Source organism: Physella acuta, unplaced genomic scaffold (assembly GCF_028476545.2).
Source record: "Physella acuta isolate Inbredline_101_S28 unplaced genomic scaffold, ASM2847654v3 ptg000082l, whole genome shotgun sequence".
In the NCBI taxonomy this organism is placed as follows: Eukaryota; Metazoa; Mollusca; class Gastropoda; family Physidae; genus Physella; species Physella acuta.
The window spans coordinates 223,824-245,957 of record NW_026731602.1 but is presented as its reverse complement, the minus strand read 5'-3'; the positions used below and the strand labels follow the sequence as shown (position 1 = coordinate 245,957).

At 37.3% G+C, this 22,134-nt stretch overlaps 1 protein-coding gene across 1 annotated transcript; it reads left to right on the top strand.

Annotated features, from left to right (window-relative positions):
* Positions 1-7,555: 7,555 nt before the first annotated feature.
* On the top strand, positions 7,556-20,995 carry LOC131957856 (glutamine--tRNA ligase-like). The gene is made up of 24 exons (XM_059322662.1): positions 7,556-7,650; positions 9,217-9,373; positions 10,005-10,161; positions 10,275-10,384; positions 10,766-10,841; positions 10,929-10,993; positions 11,141-11,200; positions 11,480-11,540; positions 12,251-12,322; positions 12,780-12,865; positions 12,949-13,035; positions 13,148-13,247; positions 14,065-14,252; positions 14,589-14,719; positions 14,985-15,077; positions 16,422-16,559; positions 17,155-17,242; positions 17,342-17,427; positions 17,822-17,984; positions 18,116-18,208; positions 18,407-18,534; positions 18,717-18,783; positions 18,957-19,082; positions 20,069-20,995. Exons 2-24 carry the CDS (start codon positions 9,260-9,262, stop codon positions 20,120-20,122), a joined length of 2,343 nt encoding a protein of 780 aa, XP_059178645.1. The 5' UTR covers positions 7,556-7,650; positions 9,217-9,259; the 3' UTR covers positions 20,123-20,995.
* Positions 20,996-22,134: the final 1,139 nt, after the last annotated feature.

Genomic DNA, 22,134 nt, shown 5'->3' with positions numbered 1-22,134 from the left:
CCCAATGAGGCGTACGTCACGTCCTGTTGTAAAATCCCCCCTCCCTCAATTTTCGTATAATGACGTCACAAGGGAGGTCTTGTAAAGTTAAGACCGTTAGAGGAATCAGGTCATCTGAAAAGTTCTGGTTAGGATGGATGCCACGAAATTTAGTCAAACTTGTTTGACGTTAATGAACCTAATTACCTAAAAATAACTATACCGACTATATTCTGACCTATATCAAATTAATCAGCTTATAAGACCAAACAACAATTAAATTTGACATTTAGGGTCATATTACAGCGTATGTAAATATGTATTTAAAAGTGCTTCATATTACAGACATATGTAAATATTTATTTTAAAGTGCTTCACATTACAGACATATGTAAATATGTATTTAAAAGTGCTTCATATTACAGACATATGTGAATATTTCTTTAAAAGTGTTTCACATTACAGACATACGTAAATATTTCTTTAAAATAGCACATGTACCCAGCGTAGTATGTCATCTATTGTCCCATAGTGTCAGTCTTATTTGTGACGGCCGATATTGTTCAAAGGGTAAAAATATTGTTTAACATGAGGTAAAGAAGTAAAAGAGGGAGTTAGGTTTTAATGGATCCACCTATTTACACCTTTACTTGTGCCGATGTATTTACACTCATCTATAGGTAAAACACTTGAATGGAATATTAATTCAAGAACCCGGCAAACATGTCTGAAAGACAACGAATGACCTTGAGAGTGAGTGGTGATTTACAACATCACCCTACGCAACATTCGGACAGCCACTTGTTGAGCGACTTCTGCCACTTGATTGGTCAGTCGGCGTTAATTACGTCCCCTTTGGTGAGTACTACAGCTGATACACGGGCGTCGCTCCTCATGGGCGGAGCTTCCAACCTTTCCCCGGGGCTGGTCATATAAGGGGCCATCCCCACCCAGGGGAGTCAACATAACGGCTCTGATTTCAGTTACAAGCGTGATTCCTTTGCTCATCTATTCAGACACTGGAGTCCGACGATACACATTTAGTTCGGACTTCTAAGCTGTCTTTTGTAAATTATCACAACTCTGGATTAACTCAAAACGCAGATCTGGATTAATCCACACCACACACCTGGATTAATCCACACTACACAACTGGACTGTACTTAAATACCCATCAACATCTCTAATCCTGAAGTTGAAAACGTGTTAGTGAGTACAGTTAACTCACCACGAAGCAGAATATGGATACACTCACTAGGCCACGTTCACGCCTGCACGACAAACTCCCCACGTCTGCTGCATGTCCACCCAAAGGTGAGCTGTTGTCACGTGACTCAAGACTCTCACCTTACACCTGCTCACCTGGGGTGACGTCACCGTCACGTGATTCTCAAAACACGATCTCTGAAAGTAAACAGAGCAAGAAAAGAAAATGTAAGAAGATGGAAGGGTTGAGTCACGAGGAAGCTGAAATCAAAAGATTACGAGCCAATGAACAGGTATGAATAAATGATCCCCATTTACCATTGGTTTCTCTAAACACCGATAGACTGTAAAAGTTTGTAGATACGTTGTGCCTCTGTTTGGCAACTAGCTGCCCGTTTCTGCTTTAACTGCACTTGTATATGCCTTTTAATACAGCAGATAGTTCTAATTAATTTGCATTGTTCTTTATTACGTCATTTATAAGATAAAACATCGTTAAATTTTACCTCACCATATGCCTGCTCCGTACTATGTACCATATAACATAATTTGTGGATGATAAAGGGTTTTACTGCTTATGTTTAGCTGCATATGTTTAACTACATGTGTTTGACTACATGTGTTTAGACGCATGCTTTTAGACGCATGTGTTTAACTACATGTGTTTGACTACATGTGTTTAGATGCATGCTTTTAGACGCATGTGTTTAACGACATGTGTTTGACTACATGTGTTTAGACGCATGCTTTTAGACGCATGTGTTTAACTAAATGTGTTTAACTACATGTGTTTAGCTACATGTGTTTAGCTACATGTGTTTAGCTACATGTGTTTAACTACATGTGTTTAGCTACATATGTTTAGCTACATGTGTTTAGCTACATGTGTTTAGCTACATATGTTTAGCTACATGTGTTTAGCTACATGTGTTTAGCTACATGTGTTTAACTACACGTGTTTACCTACACGTTTTTAACTCCATGTGTTTAACTCCATGTGTTTAACTACATGTGATGCCTCTGTCCCCAGGAACGAGACCGCCAGAGGCAGATGACCGATGCCCTCGAGGCACTACGCCGCTGCAACATGCCCTACAACCCCAACATCTGCAACAAGGAGGACTCCAAGGTCTACGTCATCAAGACGGCTACCGACTACATCCGGGCTCTGGCCCAGATGATTCAGGACTACGACAGGGGAATTCTTCCAGAATCTTCCAGGGTTGTCTCACCCTGCTACCCCGGGTACAAGGCTCAGACCCCCGGGTACCCAGCCTACATCTCCCCCAGGGGTGTCGGCTACAGCACGCCGCATGTGGGTCTCTACCCAGGGGACGATCTCTGCAGCAAGCCACACATCAGCCTGGGTCGAGTTGGTCACACACCAGACACATCTCTAGGGTACAGAAGCCCTGTGGTATTCGACACGGTGGAGCAACATCAACCACAGCAGCACCCACAACATCAGCCACAACATCAACCACAACATCACCCACAACACCACACACAACCCTCAACTACCTGTCTACCACACTCCATCAACCACGACCACTTTCTCCATGCTGATCACTTCAACTATAGGTACGAAGATTTCAGTTTTAAAAAAAAAATCATTTTATTTTAAAGGCCAGAAAATTATTGATAGTGTTTATGTTAAATTCAGTAAAAATATCTTTAATCATTTTGTTTATGTTACAGTTTATGGCACTATTCATCACTATTGATGTTTACCGTGAATATATTACTTAGTTTTTCTTCTTTTCTAATGTCGTCGTCTTTCTCTCTTTAGTTACGTCCAGCCAACTGTTGCGATTGGTCAACCAGAACTGAACTGGCCGCTACCAGCAGCCCAAACAGTCGAAACAAAAACTCGCTTCATGATTCCACAACAAGGCACCCACTATGTCCTCGATCAAAGGACCCCCTACAAGAGCTCCCCCAGTCCGTTAGATGTTAACCCTTTACAGCCCCGACCTCCCACCCCGCTCCTACACTCCACTCCTGTTGAATCCCACTCCACTCTTCTGCTGAGTCGAGAGCTGACAAATTCCCAGAGTGTAGGCCAGCAACAAGACGTTGGAGTTGGTCAGACGACACCACACATGGCACCAAACGACAGCGGCAACTACAGGACACCAAACGACAGCGGCAACTTCAGAACACCAAACGACAGCCACAACTTTAGGACACCAAACGACAGCGGCAACTTCAGGACACCAAACGACAGCGGCAACTACAGGACACCAAACGACAGCCGCAACTTCAGGACACCAAACGACAGCGGCAACTTCAGAACACCAAACGACAGCGACAACTTCAGAACAACAGACGACAGCGGCAACTACTCAATGAACTCGGGCAGCAGCAGCGGTCACTTAAGCACAGACCCGAGATCGAATCCCACCGACGCTTACATGTTTTCTCCGGAGCGGATCAGCCGAACCGTTGATGAGATCTTTGGCGCCTCATTCCTTGCACCCAGCCCAGTTCAGCGTCTAAACTTTGATTCTGTTTGAGTAAGTTCACCTAAACTTTGATTCTGTTTGAGTGATTTCACCTAAACTTTGATTCTGTTTGAGTAAGTTCACCTAAACTTTGATTCTGTTTGAGTAAGTTCACCTAAACTTTGATTCTGTTTGAGTAAGTTCACCTAAACTTTGATTCTGTTTGAGTAAGTTCACCTAAACTTTGATTCTGTTTGAGTAAGTTCACCTAAACTTTGATTCTGTTTGAGTAAGTTCACCTAAACTTTGATTCTGTTTGAGTAAGTTCACCTAAACTTTGATTCTGTTTGAGTAAGTTCACCTTAACTTTGATTCTGTTTGAGTAAGTTCACCTAAACTTTGATTCTGTTTGAGTAAGTTCACCTAAACTTTGATTCTGTTTGAGTAAGTTCACTTTCACTTTATTTTGTAGGCTACACACCAAGAACTTCTAAAAAAAATTAACTCAATTAACTATAATGAAAGTTTAAAAAATCGAATATATGTAAGAGCGTAACATTAAAGATTCCCTTTTCCGATGGTACTCAATCTTCAAACCTAGGCAAATTATTAATTTTTAAAATAAATTTAAATTGGGTCTACAGAAAATAAAATAACAGGTAAAAATACAATTTTAGTAGCGTCGGTATAATATCATCTCAAATATACTAACAAAAAAAATCTTAAGACATTTTGAAAGGAAAATATGAAGTGAACACATATCATGATCATTTAGACGTGAGGACAGTTACTAAACTCGGATCTTTCTTCCATTGTGATTTATATTTAAGTAAATATAGCCACCATTTGCCGGCTTGTACAAAAATGTGTGACGGAAGAATTGATATCCTAAAACCTTGAACATTAAAACAACTTTCGACCCACACTTCTCTCTGACATGACTAAATACCGAGATGATGTAAAACTGGACGGCTGGTGTTTGAAGGCCAATTGATGTGGCCGTTAGACTAGCTGCAAGATTTAATTCCCCTGCTCACGCCCTGGTGATAACTAACTAATTGCTTCAGTCATGGGGTCAATGGAGTATTAATTGCGGTGCTCTCCCTTGGTTTTGTACGCGATTCTCTCCCCTATTTAAGACCACCCGAGTTATCTCACATGCTGAGCGTCGTTTTGATTGGGGCAACTTTTAATGATCAATTTCTCACCCTTACAGCCTTAAGTAGGCAGGAGTGATGGCCCCTGACCAGACTACCCCACTGCGCAGTATCTAAGTGTTAGGAATATTTACCACTAGTTATCTGCCCCTTACGTTCTCCCCTACCCCCCTCACACCCAACCCACCTCAACAGTTAGACGCCACGTCATTTATCTCTGGCGTGCGACAATTTGATACCCATAACGCCAGACGGAGATCGGCGGCTCACCACATTGGCGCACCAAAGCGTGCAGTCGTGCGCACCATGACGTGCAGCATCGTGCGCACCATGACGTGCTGCATCTTGCGCCACACCTCGGTGTAATCTTGTCCTAATCGTTCGCAACGTTATTCGATGTCATGGCATCCAGCGGGGTCACACTACAAGGGGGGGGGGGGCGTTAGCAGGATACTGGGATATCTAGTCACAGGGATAAACAAGTCATTGGGATAACTTGTATGTGGGATAAACCAGCCATTGGGATTTGCGTGTCTGTGGAATATGCAGGTCATTAGTCTACAAGTAGGACGTTAATGTATGCAGTCGAGATACTACTAAAGATACATAGTGTTTAATTACCGATTTTCCGCCATTTGTATTGATTGGATAATTAAAGTAACACAACTATCTCAGACAAATTATCTGAGAGAATATGCTGTGAGATCTATTACAAGTCCATACCCAATATAGTGGTAGGCCCCTAAAAAAGTCTCAATTGTTGCTTTACTTAAGACTTTATTTAACCGTTATAAAAGAACGACTTCAACACGATTTTAGTTGTGTTAGTACTTTGTGGTGCTCTGGTTGTTGTATGATACAAAAACAATGTATGGACAATTTGTTGCGATACTTAATTACAGTGTACATAAACAACTTTTTTACACGTGATGGTAGCCTATACGCTACCTACGCAGTCATAACAGCACACTACATAAACACAAGAATACACTACCTACACACAACAGCACACTACATACACACAACAACACACAACCTATACACACAACACACAACCTACACACAACAACACACAACCTACACACAACAACACACTACCTACACACAACAACACACTACAATACACACAACAACACACTACATACACACAATTCTCTGGCTTCTATGTCCCACTAGGGCCGCACAATCGTCCACTCGCCTTGATCATAGGAACACACACAATAACACGGGGCCAACACAACTCACAGTAAAATACTGCACAAGTTCTCAAATATCTGTGTTGGGGGGAGGGGTGTTCCAAGATATATTTTATTATACTGAAAGGGGGTGGGGTGACTGAAATAAATATGTAACGTGATACGTGTCTTGGGTTGTGGAGGGTCGAACTGCCATATTGTGTTTATGTTATCCAGCTTGAGCATGATCTCTCATTTATTTTTATTTTTTTTTTCATTTCAGATGTCAATAAATACTTGCAGACAACGCTGAAACCTGAGGCAGCTGCTAACACTGATTTGTCCTGTTTACTGAACAACACTCAACCCCGTGCTGTAACCTTATTGCACTAGACTGACTTAACTCTCTTATATTTCAACTGGATCCTGGTATGTCGTGTTCTGAACCCAGGAAGAAGATCACCGAATCAAGAACCCTAACCTTTGCTTAAAATAAAGCGCAATGTAAATCGATATCTTGTAAATAATGTAAATATGTAACTATATTGAATTGCAAATTAAAAAAAATATATTTTTTTCAACATTATTTTTCTGTTAAGTGCTTTAATTTGAGCTAACGCAGAACATAATGACCTACTTAATGAACAATTGTAAACACACCACTCACTACATCCATCATCGTGAGCTGATGATGTAATGGGACAACTTCAATAACAACAATGGTGTATGACTAACATGCTCGCTATTACATTGTATATAACACTGAAATGGGACATAAGGCTACCACATATGAATCCCACTATATCAATTTTAGGACCTGCACACCAACCCCTCCACCATAAATAAGTCACGACACACAGTATTTTTTTCTAAAAAAATATTGTTCCCTTTTTAAATTATGGGAAATAAGTAATATTAGGAACAAATTGAAAATAGTATCTGAATGTCTTAAAGATTGTGCTATAGGGCCTAACACCAGCACTATCAACGTAAACCTATACATCTAACCATTCCAATTCCTCACTAATCAGAGAAAAGAAAAAGAAAACCTGTGACAATTAACTTGCTCTATAGAACTCTGCTGCCCTCACATAACACACTAGAAGAAAATAATAAACCATCCCTTTCTTTAAGATGTGCGTGATCAGTGAACAACGCTTGATATATTGACCGACCCTAGGCTCCGAGTGGATTTAAAAGTTCATGGAATTTAATTTTTATAACAATGTTTGGACCCCACATTAGATTCAAGTAATGTAAGTCCCAGAGGTAACAAACTATTAACGGTTGCTAACAAGCATGGAATGTCAAGGTCGAGGCTAAAATTAGTCTCGTCAAGTCTGATTTGATTTACAACACCGATAAAAAGTATCTGAAAATTTGGGTAAAAGTGATTTCGGAAGAACAAAGGAGCATGTTATAAAGACGTCACTGTCTACAACAGTTGGGAGATCAAAGAACAAGTCGTGAGAAGGTTTCCGTTAATACAGTTTTATAGAGAACTCTTAGACAGAGCCGCTATTGTGAATGGCTGCTGGTCACGAGTTGCCTTGTTGAGCATGCGCACTGAGGGGATCAAAGCAGCGACCTTGGCCTTCTCAACGGACTCTAGCAGACTTGACTTCAAAAGCAAAAGCTGCTGTGTTGGCTGTGTTCGGGTAAACAAAGGGAAGTCTTTTAGCTCTGGAGGTAAGTAGAACAGTACACTAATTACAGCGTGTTGATTGTCATTTTAAAACCTGCTGATTGGATTATATACAAATGATCAAGTTTTCCGTGTTTTACATGTCCCGCTACTCATGAGAAATAAATGAGTGTCCTATAATAAATAACCAATCAAAGCTTAGGTTCTATATTTCAAAGTTGAATGTCACGGATACTTCAAGGATATAGATAAATAGGCCTAAATGTATTTGTAATTTTTAAAAGTTGTCTCAAAATAAAACAAATACATTTTTCAAGTCCTCTGCATTATCAAATTTTGTTACATAAAGTCCACAAAGTATTACATGTATTAGTTTATTGTTTATTGCTTTAAACAATTTGTTTTTTACGTGCAAGTCTACTCCTTAGGCTAAGTTGACTCAAACGTTTTTCGCCTGTGTCTACCATTTTGAACGTGTCTCTCTGAGCATTATTCGTCATACACAAAACAACAACAAAGAACGAGGGAGTGTTTAAGTCTCTCCGTGTATAAAGGGCAAGCAACTCTAAAGAGTTAATGGACGCAGCCGGGAATGGCCACGAATAGTTCTTTAAATATTTTTTGAATTGGGCACAATGTTTATATTAAAATAAATGTGTCGTACTTGACCCAATCTTGGATGTATTTGATGTTTTTAGAATTTTTGGTCACTAAAGGCAGAGAAATAGATGTATTAACATTGATTCTAAAAATATTACAGTTCTGAATTATTTTCAAGCTTAAGTTTGAAATTTTTTTCTCTCTATGATTGCGATATTTAAACACAAAAGCACGTATTTTTAATCCATGTCAACAATAATGGGTGTTTATATTAATTTATATTAATAGTTTATATTAATATTAGAGGAAAGGGGATGTCAACTTAAAAACGAACGGAAAGGAAAGAATGAATATGGTACTCTTTAGTAGATCAAGCATAGTGGTCGTCCATAAATCATAGAGTGAGGGTAGACGGACTTATGAGAAGGGGGTGGGGTGGTAAGAAAGTGTGAAAACACGTTTTCGCATTTCAAAACGTTATGCTAGAACCTGAAATAAACCAGTTATTTCGCGTTTTGTAGATGGTTTTTTTTTCTAAATAGTAAAAATAAAAATTATCAATTAACTTTAACTTTTTGAAACAGAGCTCAGTAAATATTTTTGAAAGAAAGCGCAGTAAAAAAAAAAAGTCAACTAAGGAGGCTAAGGTATGATATAATTTGAAGCGGGGCTGGAGCGAAAGGGGCTGGCTTTTGTTACGCTGTGTGACGATGTATTAGGTGGGAGAGTGGGGGGAGGACGTTTTAAAAAGCATTACGTCGTTTAATGATAACCTCCGACTCAAGATAAATGTAGGGTAAAAAAAAAATGTTGTATAGGCCTAAGCTTTTAAATTTAAAGGCTTAAAATTAAGAAAATAAAAGACAATAGACACATTTGCTTTCTGTATATGTAGCTAATAATAAACACTTTTTTCTCTTAAATTGTATTTTATATCTGAAGGCTGTTAATTTTATGTTTTATTTGAGAAAATGTTATTGTGTTTCTGTTACATTGATCGTCTTTTGTAGATTAGCGGAACAGTTGAACTTTCTTCCGGGTCAAGGTGTCAACATGGCGGAGAATCTCGTGGAATTGTTTATAAGCATCGGTCTAACAGAGCAGAAAGCAAAAGAAACTGTGAAGAATGAACAACTCAGTACAAGTCTCAAACAGTTGATAAAAGTTGTACGTACCCGTAATTAAATTTAAAAATATAAAGGTTGCATTTGTATTTACTTTTTGCTCTTCAGTTTGTTACGACCTGTTTTCTTTTTTTTCTTTTTTTTTTTTTTTTTTTTTTTTTTTTAAAGAATCTCTGTTATAAAAAACTTTCTGTATTGAGAGGGGTTCTAGGTGAAACCATTATTTTACGCTCAGTCTGTATGATTATTTAAGCCCGAAATTTTGCTTATTTATTGGCTGAATTATAAAATATTTGATTAGGGCTTTTATAAGAAAAAGTTGATGATGAAAATGAAATCATATTGAAATCTACTTAGGTGGCCAAAATGCTGGGGTAAAAATGTAGGCCTAAGATTTAGATATAGATCTAGATCTAAATTCTAATAGGTTGAACATATAGACATATTCTCTTAAATGCTTTTTTGTATTGTTTAATCTTTATTCTTTATTACCACAGTAAAGCTTAGGCTTAGGCCTATTAGTTTTTATACACAAGTAGGATAATGTTTAGTGAAATATTTTTGCTTACATTACCTAACTAAAAACAAAGGTTAACTTGTGAAATTTGTTCATGTTTAATTCCAACTAAACACACATTTCTTTCTTAAAAATATAAGTTTTTTCCCCTTGGCAGGCAGACGAGCTCTGTGGTGAAAATGCAAGACATAAAGACATTGGAAAGCTACTCTACATTCTGGCCACTAAAATTAAAGCACAGATTAAAAACCATCAGAACTTCATTGTACAGTACATAGCTAGCAAGAAAATTACAACTGAAGAACAGTTAAATGGTTGGTAGATATAATAACCACACTTAAATTAATGTTACAAACTTATTCACCCACTTTCTATAAATTTTATCAGGCCTATATGAATTTTTTCTTCATCTCTAAAAATTGTCCAGCTGCACTGTACTACCTTCTGCACAATCCTGGGTCAGACGTCAATCTGAAATCTTTTGATGAGGCTTGTGGTGTTGGTGTTGTTGTCACACCTGAGGAGATTGAGGCTGCTGTAAGTTAGTTTTCTAGTTTAAATAATGGCATTCTTTTTTGTATTGATTTATTTTTATTATATAGTTTCTTACCTTATGTAGCAAATGGTTGTATAGTGAAATAATGAATATGTTTCTTTCATAAATTTTTGAAATTTTGTTTGTTTTATACAACTAACATCTGAGCACATTAACAGTTCTGCAAATAGCTGATTTTTGTGTATAAAAACTGAAACAGTTTTAAGTTGTGATCTCATGACATCACATTTGATAGTTCTGGTGTGAAAAAAGTTTCATGTCTCTAATGTTTTTATCAGCTTTAAGTTGTAATCTCATGACAACACATTTGATAGTACTGCAGTGAAAAAAGTTCATGACTTAAATGTTTCTATCATGCGCAGGTCGAGGAGGTCATCAAGAAACATAAGGATGCTCTAATTGAGAAAAGATATCACTACGTCACAGGCCCTATGCTGGGTATGTTTCTTTAATGTGGGTGTCTGGAAAAGTTTAAGTGCAAGGAAGAAGCAAAGGTTTCATGTACTGAACTTTTTCTCTCTCTAGGTGAAATCAAAGCAAAAATTAAATGGGCTGACGGCAAGGCGGTTAAGAATGAATTGGATATGCAGGTAAATAAATAGCTAACTTGAGCAATTGTCTAGTTGTCTTCCACTATACATGCAGGTAAATAAATAGCTAACTTGAGCAATTGTCTAGTTGTCTTCCACTATACATGCAGGTAAATAAATAACTAACCTTTGAAAAACTTTCCCCAGATCCTGGATCTGCTTGGACCAAAAACCGATGCTGATTTGGAAAAACCCCAAAAGTCGAAAGTAAGACTTTTTATAATTGTAAATACATGTATTAATTAATTAGCTGCTTAATTCTGACTACCTAATGATTGTTTGTTACAAAATATTGATTTGTATGTACACTTCACTCATAACTTGATTATTTACAGTTTCTGTTTGTAAAATCTTCTGTCAAGTTATAATAATGTATGGGTACAATCCCCAGTTTTTTAACTAGACTGCTTTCATCTTATTGTTTTCTTCCTTCCGCTTGATAAATGGACTAAAATATCATTTGGTTGTTTTTAAAATCTACTTTAGGCTGCACCTAAGCCCACAAAGCCTACAGATACCCCATCTAAAGCAGAGAGTGATAATAATGGTGAGCTGGTTAATAAAAAAAAAAACATTCGCCATATGGTGACAGATTTTCAAAGAATTAAACCCCTTTGTATACTGAAAATGTCAAAGCAAAATTTTTAATCTTATTATGGTCTGTGGTAGAATTCAGTTATTTGGGGAAAGTATGGTATAGATGTTAATGACCTCTTTAGCATTGTATAATGTTGGCATGACATTTTATAAATAGTCTATTTTAGACATGGTCATTATCTAGGTCAAGTTATTTTTATCTATGGTCAAGGTCAATGCTGCAATGTTGGATAACAGACTACAGTTTCTTGCTGTAGTATTGCAGCATCCATTGAGAGGCCTTACACTATAAGAGGCACATAACTCAGTATTTACACAATTAGTTGAGTTTGTTTCACACAAGGACAGCTAGAATTTGTAATAAAAAAAGTAATTTAGTTTGAGAAACTGTCTCATTTGCCGTTAAATAAAAAGATAAATAAAATAAATAGATAAGGTGAACGTTTTAGGCAGCACAAATTTACTTAGTCTTATGGCAATGATAGACAACTTGTGTACTTTGAAATTAAATATTTATTTTACTGCTAGTATTTATCAACAGCCAATTTTTATTACAATATTTGTGTACAGATTTGACCTTTAAGTATAGATAGTGAGGGAGGATTCCTTTACACGACCTTGTGATCTGTTTATGACTTAAAATCATTGTATATTCTACAGCTGTATCAGAGGACGGACAAGTCAAAGGGTTTGCTGAAGTCATGGGTGACGCACTGAGATTCCACAAGCCTGGTGGGTAATCTGATTGTTATGTGGTGTTCTCATTGATTCAGGTGTCACCATGGTAAAATTATGAGATGCTCTCATTGATTAAGGTGTCACCATGCTAAAATTATGGGTTGTTGGCATTGATTCAGGTGTCACCATGGTAAAATTATGAGATGCTCTCATTGATTCAGGTGTCACCATGCTAAAATTATGGGATGCTCTTATTGATTCAGGTGTCACCATGCTAAAATTATGGGTTGTTGGCATTGATTCAGGTGTCACCTTATTAAAATTATGGGTTGTTGGCATTGATTCAGGTGTCACCTTGTTAAAATTATGGGATGCTCTTATTGATTCTGGTGTCACCATGCTAAAATTATGGGATGCTCTTGTTGATTAAGGTGTTTGCTATGCTAAAATTATGGGATGCTCTTGTTGATTAAGGTGTATGCTATGCTAAAATAAACATTTTTGATACCAGGTGAAAACTACAAGACAGATGGCTATGTGATAACACCCAAAACAATGGAGTTACTGAAGAAACACCTGGAAGAGACAGGTGGTAAGGTGAGTCAAAATTTGCCTCTGATCCTGCTGCCTGACATGTCATAGTCAATTGTAGTGTAACTGTAACCACTTTCCTACTGCAGGTGTTTACAAGATTTCCCCCAGAACCTAACGGAATCCTCCATATAGGCCATGCTAAAGCTATCAACTTCAACTTTGGTTACGCTAAGGTTAGCGCAGTTTGCTCAATACGATTATTTAGAAATAAAATTTATAATTGTTCAATACGAATAATATTGAAATATTTAATGTTTCTAAAAATATTTGTTTTTCATTGAAAAGAAAATGGGTGGCTTTTGTTACCTGCGTTATGATGATACCAACCCAGAAAAGGAGGAAGAGAAGTTTTTCTTGGCCATCAAAGACATGGTTGAGTGGCTAGGTGAGTAGATTTAATGTTGGATTCTATTAGCAAACGAAAAAATTTAGAACCAACTTCTAGTGTTTGGTTGTAGTTTGTGTAGAGGCTCATGTAAAGATAATATATATGTGAATTAAGGCAATAAATGTTAGCATTGAGGTCTGGACAATCAAAATTAAATGTTTGAAGTAGACTTATTGTTCTTATTCTTCATATGTTATTGCATAAATATAATACATACAAAAAATGCTATTCTTATTATTAAACAATTATAAACAAATAAACATGTTCCATATTTTGACTACCTAAAGTATGAATCTTACTTGCCACCACTAAACAGGCTACACACCCTATAAAGTAACACATGCGTCAGACAACTTTGACAAGCTGTATGACTGTGTACATTATACCTCCATTAAACAGGCTACACACCATACAAAGTGACACATGCGTCAGACAACTTTGACAAGCTGTATGACTGTGTACATTATACCTCCATTAAACAGGCTACACACCATACAAAGTGACACATGCGTCAGACAACTTTGACAAGCTGTATGACTGTGTACATTATACCTCCATTAAACAGGCTACACACCATACAAAGTAACACATGCGTCAGACAACTTTGACAAGCTGTATGATTGTGTACATTATACCCCCATTAAACAGGCTACACACCATACAAAGTGACACATGCGTCAGACAACTTTGACAAGCTGTATGATTGTGTACATTATACCTCCATTAAACAGGCTACACACCATACAAAGTGACACATGCGTCAGACAACTTTGACAAGCTGTATGATTGTGTACATTATACCTCCATTAAACAGGCTACACACCATACAAAGTGACACATGCGTCAGACAATTTTGACAAGCTGTACGACTGTGCTGTGGAGCTGATCAAGCGAGGCCACGCCTATGTGTGTCACATGCCTGCGGACACACTGAAAGGTTTCAACCCACCCGACTCGCCCTGGAGGGACAGACCCATCTCAGAATCTCTGCAGTTGTTTGAGGTAGTGCCCCTTATCTCAGAATCTCTGCAGTTGTTGAAGCTTCAACATGAGTTAAGCCAGTTCTGGATGGTTGTACAAAACTGTCTACTGCAATGACAAAAAAAAAGGCATAGAAAAAATGTCTATATTTATGCAAATGGTTATTTGATTGGCTAATATAGCATTCACATAGGTAACCCAGAAAATGTTTCATTTCTGCATCTCACAAGGCCACCTTCTGCTAACATCAAATAACTCGGATTTTCACAAAAATAATGCACTATTTTCTTTTATATGAATTAAATACTAATTATATATTTTACATCAGATTAAAGCTGCTGCCATTTTTTATTTCAGGACATGAAGAGAGGTAAAATTGGTGAAGGGGAGGCAACTCTCCGTATGAAGACAACTCTGGAAGAAGGCAAGAAGGACCCAGTAGCTTATAGAATCAAGTTTACCCCCCACCATAGAACAGGAGACAAATGGTTTGTAGCAAATAGTTGTAAAAACATATGTACTTCACACTTAGGTCATCCAGCCCCCCCATCCTAGAACTAATGTGAACCCTAATCTATACACCTGTACAATAAACATTGTCCTGACAAAAAAAATTTTTTGTGAACATGTAGTAACATAACTGATCTACTATATCTAATGTATGAGTGTCCTAATCTGATTCTAGGTGATTGTATGTCCATTATTCCTACCTTAAACTTAAATGACCTTATTCTATTTTGGGACCTATTCTAGGTGCATCTACCCTACGTATGACTTCACCCACTGTTTATGTGACTCCATTGAGAACATCTCACACTCTCTGTGCACTAAGGAATTCCAATCCAGGTATTTGTCATGTGGTTGTGTCGTGTGGTTGTGTCATGTGGTTGTGTCGTGTGGTTGTGTCGTGTGGTTGTGTCGTGTGGTTGTGTCGTGTGGTTGTGTCGTGTGGTTGTGTCGTGTGGTTGTGTCGTGTGGTTGTCATGTTTTAATGTAGCTTTTGGTTGAGAGCAGTTTAATATGTAGACATTAAACAATATGTGTTCTTAAAGTCTAAAATATATTTTTTAAATCTAGAAATTGCTTTTTTAAATATATAGCCTATATATAAATATATTTACCAGCAGATCCTCCAATCTTTAAATATTAAAAAAACAATTTTCAGACGCTCATCTTACTATTGGTTGTGTAATGTTTTAATGTAGTTTTCAATCTTTAAATATTAAAAACCCAAATTTCAGACGCTCATCTTACTATTGGTTGTGTAATGTGTTAATGTAGTTTTCAATTTTTTAAATATTAAAAAAACAACTTTCAGACGTTCATCTTACTATTGGTTGTGTAATATTTTAATGTAGCTTTAAATATTAAAAAACAATTTTCAGACGCTCATCTTACTATTGGTTGTGTAATATTTTAATGTAGCTTTAAATATTAAAAACCCAAATTTCAGACGCTCATCTTACTATTGGTTGTGTAATGTGTTAATGTAGCTTTTAATCTTTAAATATTAAAAACCCAAATTTCAGACGCTCATCTTACTATTGGTTGTGTAATGTGTTAATGTAGCTTTTAATCTTTAAATATTAAAAACCCAAATTTCAGACGCTCATCTTACTATTGGTTGTGTAATGTTTTAATGTAGCTTTCAATCTTTAAATATTAAAAACCCAAATTTCAGACGCTCATCTTACTATTGGTTGTGTAATGTGTTAATGTAGCTTTTAATCTTTAAATATTAAAAACCCAAATTTCAGACGCTCATCTTACTATTGGTTGTGTAATGTTTTAATGTAGCTTTAAATATTAAAAAAACAAATTTCAGACGCTCGTCTTACTATTGGTTGTGTAATGTGTTAATGTAGCTTTTAATCTTTAAATATTAAAAACCCAAATTTCAGACGCTCATCTTACTATTGGTTGTGTAATGTTTTAATGTAGCTTTAAATATTAAAAAAACAAATTTCAGACGCTCGTCTTACTATTGGTTGTGTAATATTTTAATGTAGCTTTAAATATTAAAAAAACAAATTTCAGACGCTCATCTTACTATTGGTTGTGTAATGTTTTAATGTAGCTTTAAATATTATAAATATTAAAAAAACAAATTTCAGACGCTCGTCTTACTATTGGTTGTGTAATGTGTTAATGTAGTTTTCAATCTTTAAATATTAAAAACCCAAATTTCAGACGCTCGTCTTACTATTGGTTGTGTAATGTGTTGGACATGTACTGCCCTGTCCAGTGGGAGTACGGGAGACTTAACATCAGCTACACGGTTGTGTCTAAGAGGAAAATTGCTAAACTCATCACTGAAAACATTGTCAGGTAATCATTCAGTGTGGAGGGATAAGGAAAATTGCTAAACTCATCACTGAAAACATTGTCAGGTAACTAAAGCATTCAGTGTGGAGGTATAAGGCTGAATTAAGGTGAAATGTTGGAATGGAAGAAATGGAACAAATCTCTAATACCTTACAGCTTTAAAAAAAAAGTTATCACATGACAAATTATCCTTATGAGTTGAAAGGTTTCTGGTCACTTAATCCCCAGATATTCAATCCTCTATATGTAATCCCTGTGTCATTTAAGTCCTTAATCCTTTATAAAGCATTATGTGTGTGTCAAATGGTTAGAGTTAAGCTTAGAATAATTTAAATATTAATTTATTTAAATTTTTTTTAACGGGCTAATTTATTGAGATGTTTATTTTTTAATTTCAACTAAATTTTCAATTAACTTCATACTTTTTATAGTTAACCTTTAATTTTTAGGATTGTATTGGGATTATGTATCTATTGATTAAAAGTGTAAGAGATTAAGTGTCTGGTAATCTTTTTTGATTAAGTGGACAGAGTTAACTTTAAAGTGTAGATATATGTCTTGATATCTGTTATCTGGGTCATGTTTATGTTATTTCCAGAGACTGGGATGACCCTCGTTTGTTTACCTTGACTGCCCTGAGGAGACGAGGTTTTCCCCCAGAGGCCATCAACTACTTCTGTGCCCAGGTAGCCAGAACTACATGTTGTCTAATCATAGGTTAATGTTCCTATAGTTAACTAGACCTGCTGTTGAACAAACCTTTCATGTTTTCACATCTGTCTCAGGTGGGTGTGACAATGGCCCAGACTTGTATCGACCCTTCTAATCTAGAATCTTGTGTCAGGGACTTTCTTAATGTCACAGCTAAAAGGTGAGTTGTGTCAGGGATTTTCTAAATGTCACAGCTAAAAGCGAGTTAGGGTGGGGGAAGGGGGAAAATGTTCTTAATGTTGTAACCTAAATGTCACAGTTTAAAGATAACTTAGCTGAATGCTTTAACTCATCCATTTCTTATTAGTTGTTTATTTTTTAATTGGGTCTCTAGCCAAATAAAAAAATTGTAAATGTAAAAAAAAAAAAAACAACCTTTGCCATACAACTAGTTTTAAATTGATGAACTTAAAGCCTTTTCATATTCAGTGATGGTACAAAACATGTATCTTTAGAATTCAGGTATTTAACAGAAAACATTTAAATGTTTAGTATCATTAACCCTCGTCTTATAAACATTACCAGTAATCTACATAACTATGTCACTGTTGCAGGGCTATGGCTGTACTGCACCCACTGAAAGTTGTTATATCAAACCTCCCTTCTGACTTCCCCAAGCAAATTTCTGTGCCAGATTTTCCCAGCAATGAAGCCAGAGGATCTCACTCTCTAGGATTTAGCTGTGTTCTATTTATAGAACAGGAAGACTTTAAGGAGGTTTGAAAAAGTTTTAATTCACTGGCAATTCATCTACAGTTCTAAATTTGTATTTTTTATATGAAATTTTACAACTAAAATTAAAACTAAATTTATTCTAAAGTTTTTGGACAACCTTTTCTCACTTTCAGACAGCTGACAAAAACTTTTTCCGTTTAACCAAAGACCAGCCAGTGGGACTCAGGTACACAGGGCTGGTGATATCAGTGGATAAGGTCATCAAGGTGGGTGATATAATCTGGGGGACTTAAGTCATCTAAGTGGGTAATATAATGTGGCTGACTTAAGTCATCAGGGTAGGTAATACAATCTGGCTGTTTTAATTTCACAAACCATCAGGGTAGGTAATAAAGGATATCAGACTTAATTTCAAGAGTTACCTGCCTTGGCCCGTCCCTGAGCAATGTTTCTGTTCCCCCCAGGATTCCCTAGGCCAGCCCCTGGAGCTGGTGGTGACGTGCAAGCTTGCAGCAGACGCCCCTAAACCCAAAGCCTTCATCCACTGGGTCTCAGACCCCCAGCACTGTGAGATCCGTCTCTACGACAGGCTGTAAGCACTATTTGTTGTCTGGTGTTGGTGTCAGTTGTGTTACTTCATTGTGTGGCATCACTAGAGTAGATTTTATGTTGCTGGTTGTTTTTTTAAGAGTTGTGTCCCATCACTAGTTAAAGATGGGATATATAATATGCAAGTTTATAAGATTGTTTCTAAGAGATTTGTCTTGTTCCCAGATTTAAGCACAAGTTCCCTGAAGATTCCAACCAGGTTCCTGGTGGGTTCCTCACAGACATAAATCCAGTAAGTTTTTTTTTTTTTGCTTGATTTCATCTTCTGTATCTTTACAATGAAGATTTTTAAGTTTGTTTCACAGACTTCCTTATGTAAAAGTTATTGACTTGTATGTTAGAGTTCTGTCAAAACAAATCAGGTTGTATAGACAATGTTTGTAAGGTTTCTTCCATTGTGTGCAGGATTCTCTAGAAGTCCTGTCTGAAGCTCTAGTGGACAAGTCTGTTGTGGGTGCCAAGGTCTACGACAGGTTCCAGTTTGAGAGGACTGGCTACTTCTCTGTTGACCCAGACTCTACTCATGACAAGGTTGGTATTGGTGGCTGTTGTCCGACTGTCTGGCTGCTGTCCAACTGTCTGGCTGTTGTCAAACTGTTGTCTAAATGTCTGTATTTCATAGGGCAAAGGTTTGGTTATTTTTACATTTTTTTTTCAAGTTATTTTGCCAAGGTTATTTGTCTGTATTACTTGTTAGTGTTGTGTTTGTTTTGATTAGGTTAGACCCTGTGTTTTAGTTAGGTTAGTTCACATGTTTACATGGGCAGTGTGTCCTCCACCCTGATTGAAAGCAAATTGCTCTTGTATTTCAGCTTGTGTTTAACACCCTGACTGAAAGCAAATTGTTGTTGTATTTCAGCTTGTGTTTAACACCCTGATTGAAAGCAAATTGCTCTTGTATTTCAGCTTGTGTTTAACACCCTGACTGAAAGCAAATTGTTGTTGTATTTCAGCTTGTGTTTAACACCCTGACTGAAAGCAAATTGTTGTTGTATTTCAGCTTGTGTCCTCCACCCTGATTGAAAGCAAATTGTTGTTGTATTTCAGCTTGTATTTAACACCCTGACTGAAAGCAAATTGTTGTTGTATTTCAGCTTGTGTTTAACACCCTGACTGAAAGCAAATTGTTGTTGTATTTCAGCTTGTGTTTAACACCCTGATTGAAAGCAAATTGTTGTTGTATTTCAGCTTGTGTTTAACACCCTGACTGAAAGCAAATTGTTGTTGTATTTCAGCTTGTGTTTAACACCCTGACTGAAAGCAAATTGTTGTTGTATTTCAGCTTGTGTTTAACACCCTGACTGAAAGCAAATTGTTGTTGTATTTCAGCTTGTGTTTAACACCCTGACTGAAAGCAAATTGTTGTTGTATTTCAGCTTGTGTTTAACACCCTGACTGAAAGCAAATTGTTGTTGTATTTCAGCTTGTGTTTAACACCCTGATTGAAAGCAAATTGTTGTTGTATTTCAGCTTGTGTTTAACACCCTGACTGAAAGCAAATTGTTGTTGTATTTCAGCTTGTGTTTAACAGAACTGTGACACTGAGGGAAGACCCAGGGAAAAAATCTTGATTCAACTCATCACTAATGACTAGTTCTCGTTTAGTTAATTAACTGTTTATCTTCTCATTTTATCAACCTAGCCTTATCTGTGAATCCATTTATCTGACCAGAGGTTGCTGTTTAGAGATTTTGTCACACTGATGGTTGCTATGGGGATCTTTCATTGTTTGTTAGTTGCTATGGTGATCTGGTCACACTGTTTTATGAAAGCCACCATAATCAAGAATGCTCTAATTAAAAACCAAATTAGTTTGATACAATTTTTTCCAGCATCAAGATTTAGCCAATGATGTATGTAGCTTGTGATTCTTTCTTCTGCTTCACATGTAGTCAAGATTTTCAATAACATATCACTTGTCTTATTTTTTTAAAATAAGCTGTATCTAACCTAAGGAATAATGTAACAACTGCTTCAGCTAAATTAGCTGTGAATCTTACCTACAGGAATAATTGCTTCAGCTAAATTACACAGAAGATCTGATACACTTGATGAGTGAAAACTTGAGACAAGGTGACCTCTCAACTGTACTGTCTGTGTGTGCTTTAGTCAAAATCTGTAAGACCTGACAGCACAACAGGTTCAACACTCATTGTCTGACCACCTGTTTCACACCTGACTAGCACCTGTTCTCTAGCTAGTTCCCACCTGACTAGCACCTGTTTCCCACCTGACTAGCACCTGTTCTCTGGCTAGTTCCCACCTGTAGGATGTAGGAGACACAAACACTTCTCCTCAGAAAAAATCTAAAAATTCTATCTAGATCTGTCCACTTCCCTGTTGCTCATTCCGTGTGTGGTGTATGTTATGGTGTCTTGTATGTGTCTGTGGTGCTTTATATGTGGCTGTGGTGTGTGGGAGTTGAATAAACTTGTATTTATTTATTTCTGTGTTAGTTTTATTTTCCATTTAAAATCTAAGAGTGGGAGGTCGTGGTCAATTGGTAGAGTGCATGATTGTTGACATAAAGGACTTGAGTTCAAGTCTCAAGCATGACTCAGTAGGAGGGCCCAGAGTTCACCCAGCTCTGATGGGTACTTGATTTTTGTTAGGGAAAGGCTGACCCCACTAAATGCCAAGGTCGGAGAAACTGATGAACTCTACTTCATCTGCTCCATGGATTACCAAAGGGCTAATTGTAAAGGCTGTGAAAATCAAGTCACCAACCCAACTAGCAAACAGTGTTTCTTCCAGACTTTTTTTCTCCCGGGGGGGGGGGGGGGGCCGGACACTGTTAAAAGTATATATTTTCTATATAAATTATATAAATTTCGTTCGGGGGGCGGTAAAAAATTTTCCCGAAGAGATGCCTGGAAGAAACTGCTAGCAAACCATACTTGGTACATTCAATACATCAAAGTCTTGCTATATATTGTAGTGGCTGGGACAAATTTGTAGCTGAGTTCAGCTCACCACTGGTCAGCTCGTTACTTCACGGCTGACCAGAACTTGTGTTGGATGGGATAATGAAGCTGGCACTTAAAATGTCACAACTACTTATATAAGACATGTTGAGGTTTTGTTGTAAATCTTGTTTAAATCCTGACGCATGTCCACACTGGCTATGAGCTACCTTCTGACCACACGATGTTGTCCCCACCCACCCACGCTACTAGACCGGCCCATCCCAAGTTGGTTATATATGGCAGCAGCTGATCTAAATTCTATAACTTAGAGGATGAACTCCGTAAACCAGACTGTGTTTTTTTAATCTTCACTCCACCTAACAGTTTACGACGTTATACCACGTGATTGGCTCGTCAGACACGTGATCTTAAAACTGTCATGGCGGATGACGTCTTATAGCCACGTGGGTAAATCAAACCTTCCCATAATCCCTCCAACTTCCCTTTGACTCGGCGCCCGATCTTCTACATGAGATAAAGATCGAAGCATCAGACAAGACAGTAACACCCGAGGGTCGGGCTGGAACTATCGCCCGGGGGTGAGGCAGGGGGAGAGACACGGCATTAAAGGGGCAAGTGCATGATAGAGCTGGGGCCGTGGTTTTATGGCTCACGAC

Coding starts and splice junctions, on each gene's coding strand:
- LOC131957856 (XM_059322662.1), top strand. CDS start 9,260: ATGGCGGAGAATCTCGTGGAATTGTTTATAAGCATCGGTCTAACAGAG. Junction 16,560..17,154: donor ATCACTGAAAACATTGTCAG/GTAATCATTCAG, acceptor TGTTATTTCCAG/AGACTGGGATGACCCTCGTT. Junction 17,243..17,341: donor TCAACTACTTCTGTGCCCAG/GTAGCCAGAACT, acceptor CATCTGTCTCAG/GTGGGTGTGACAATGGCCCA.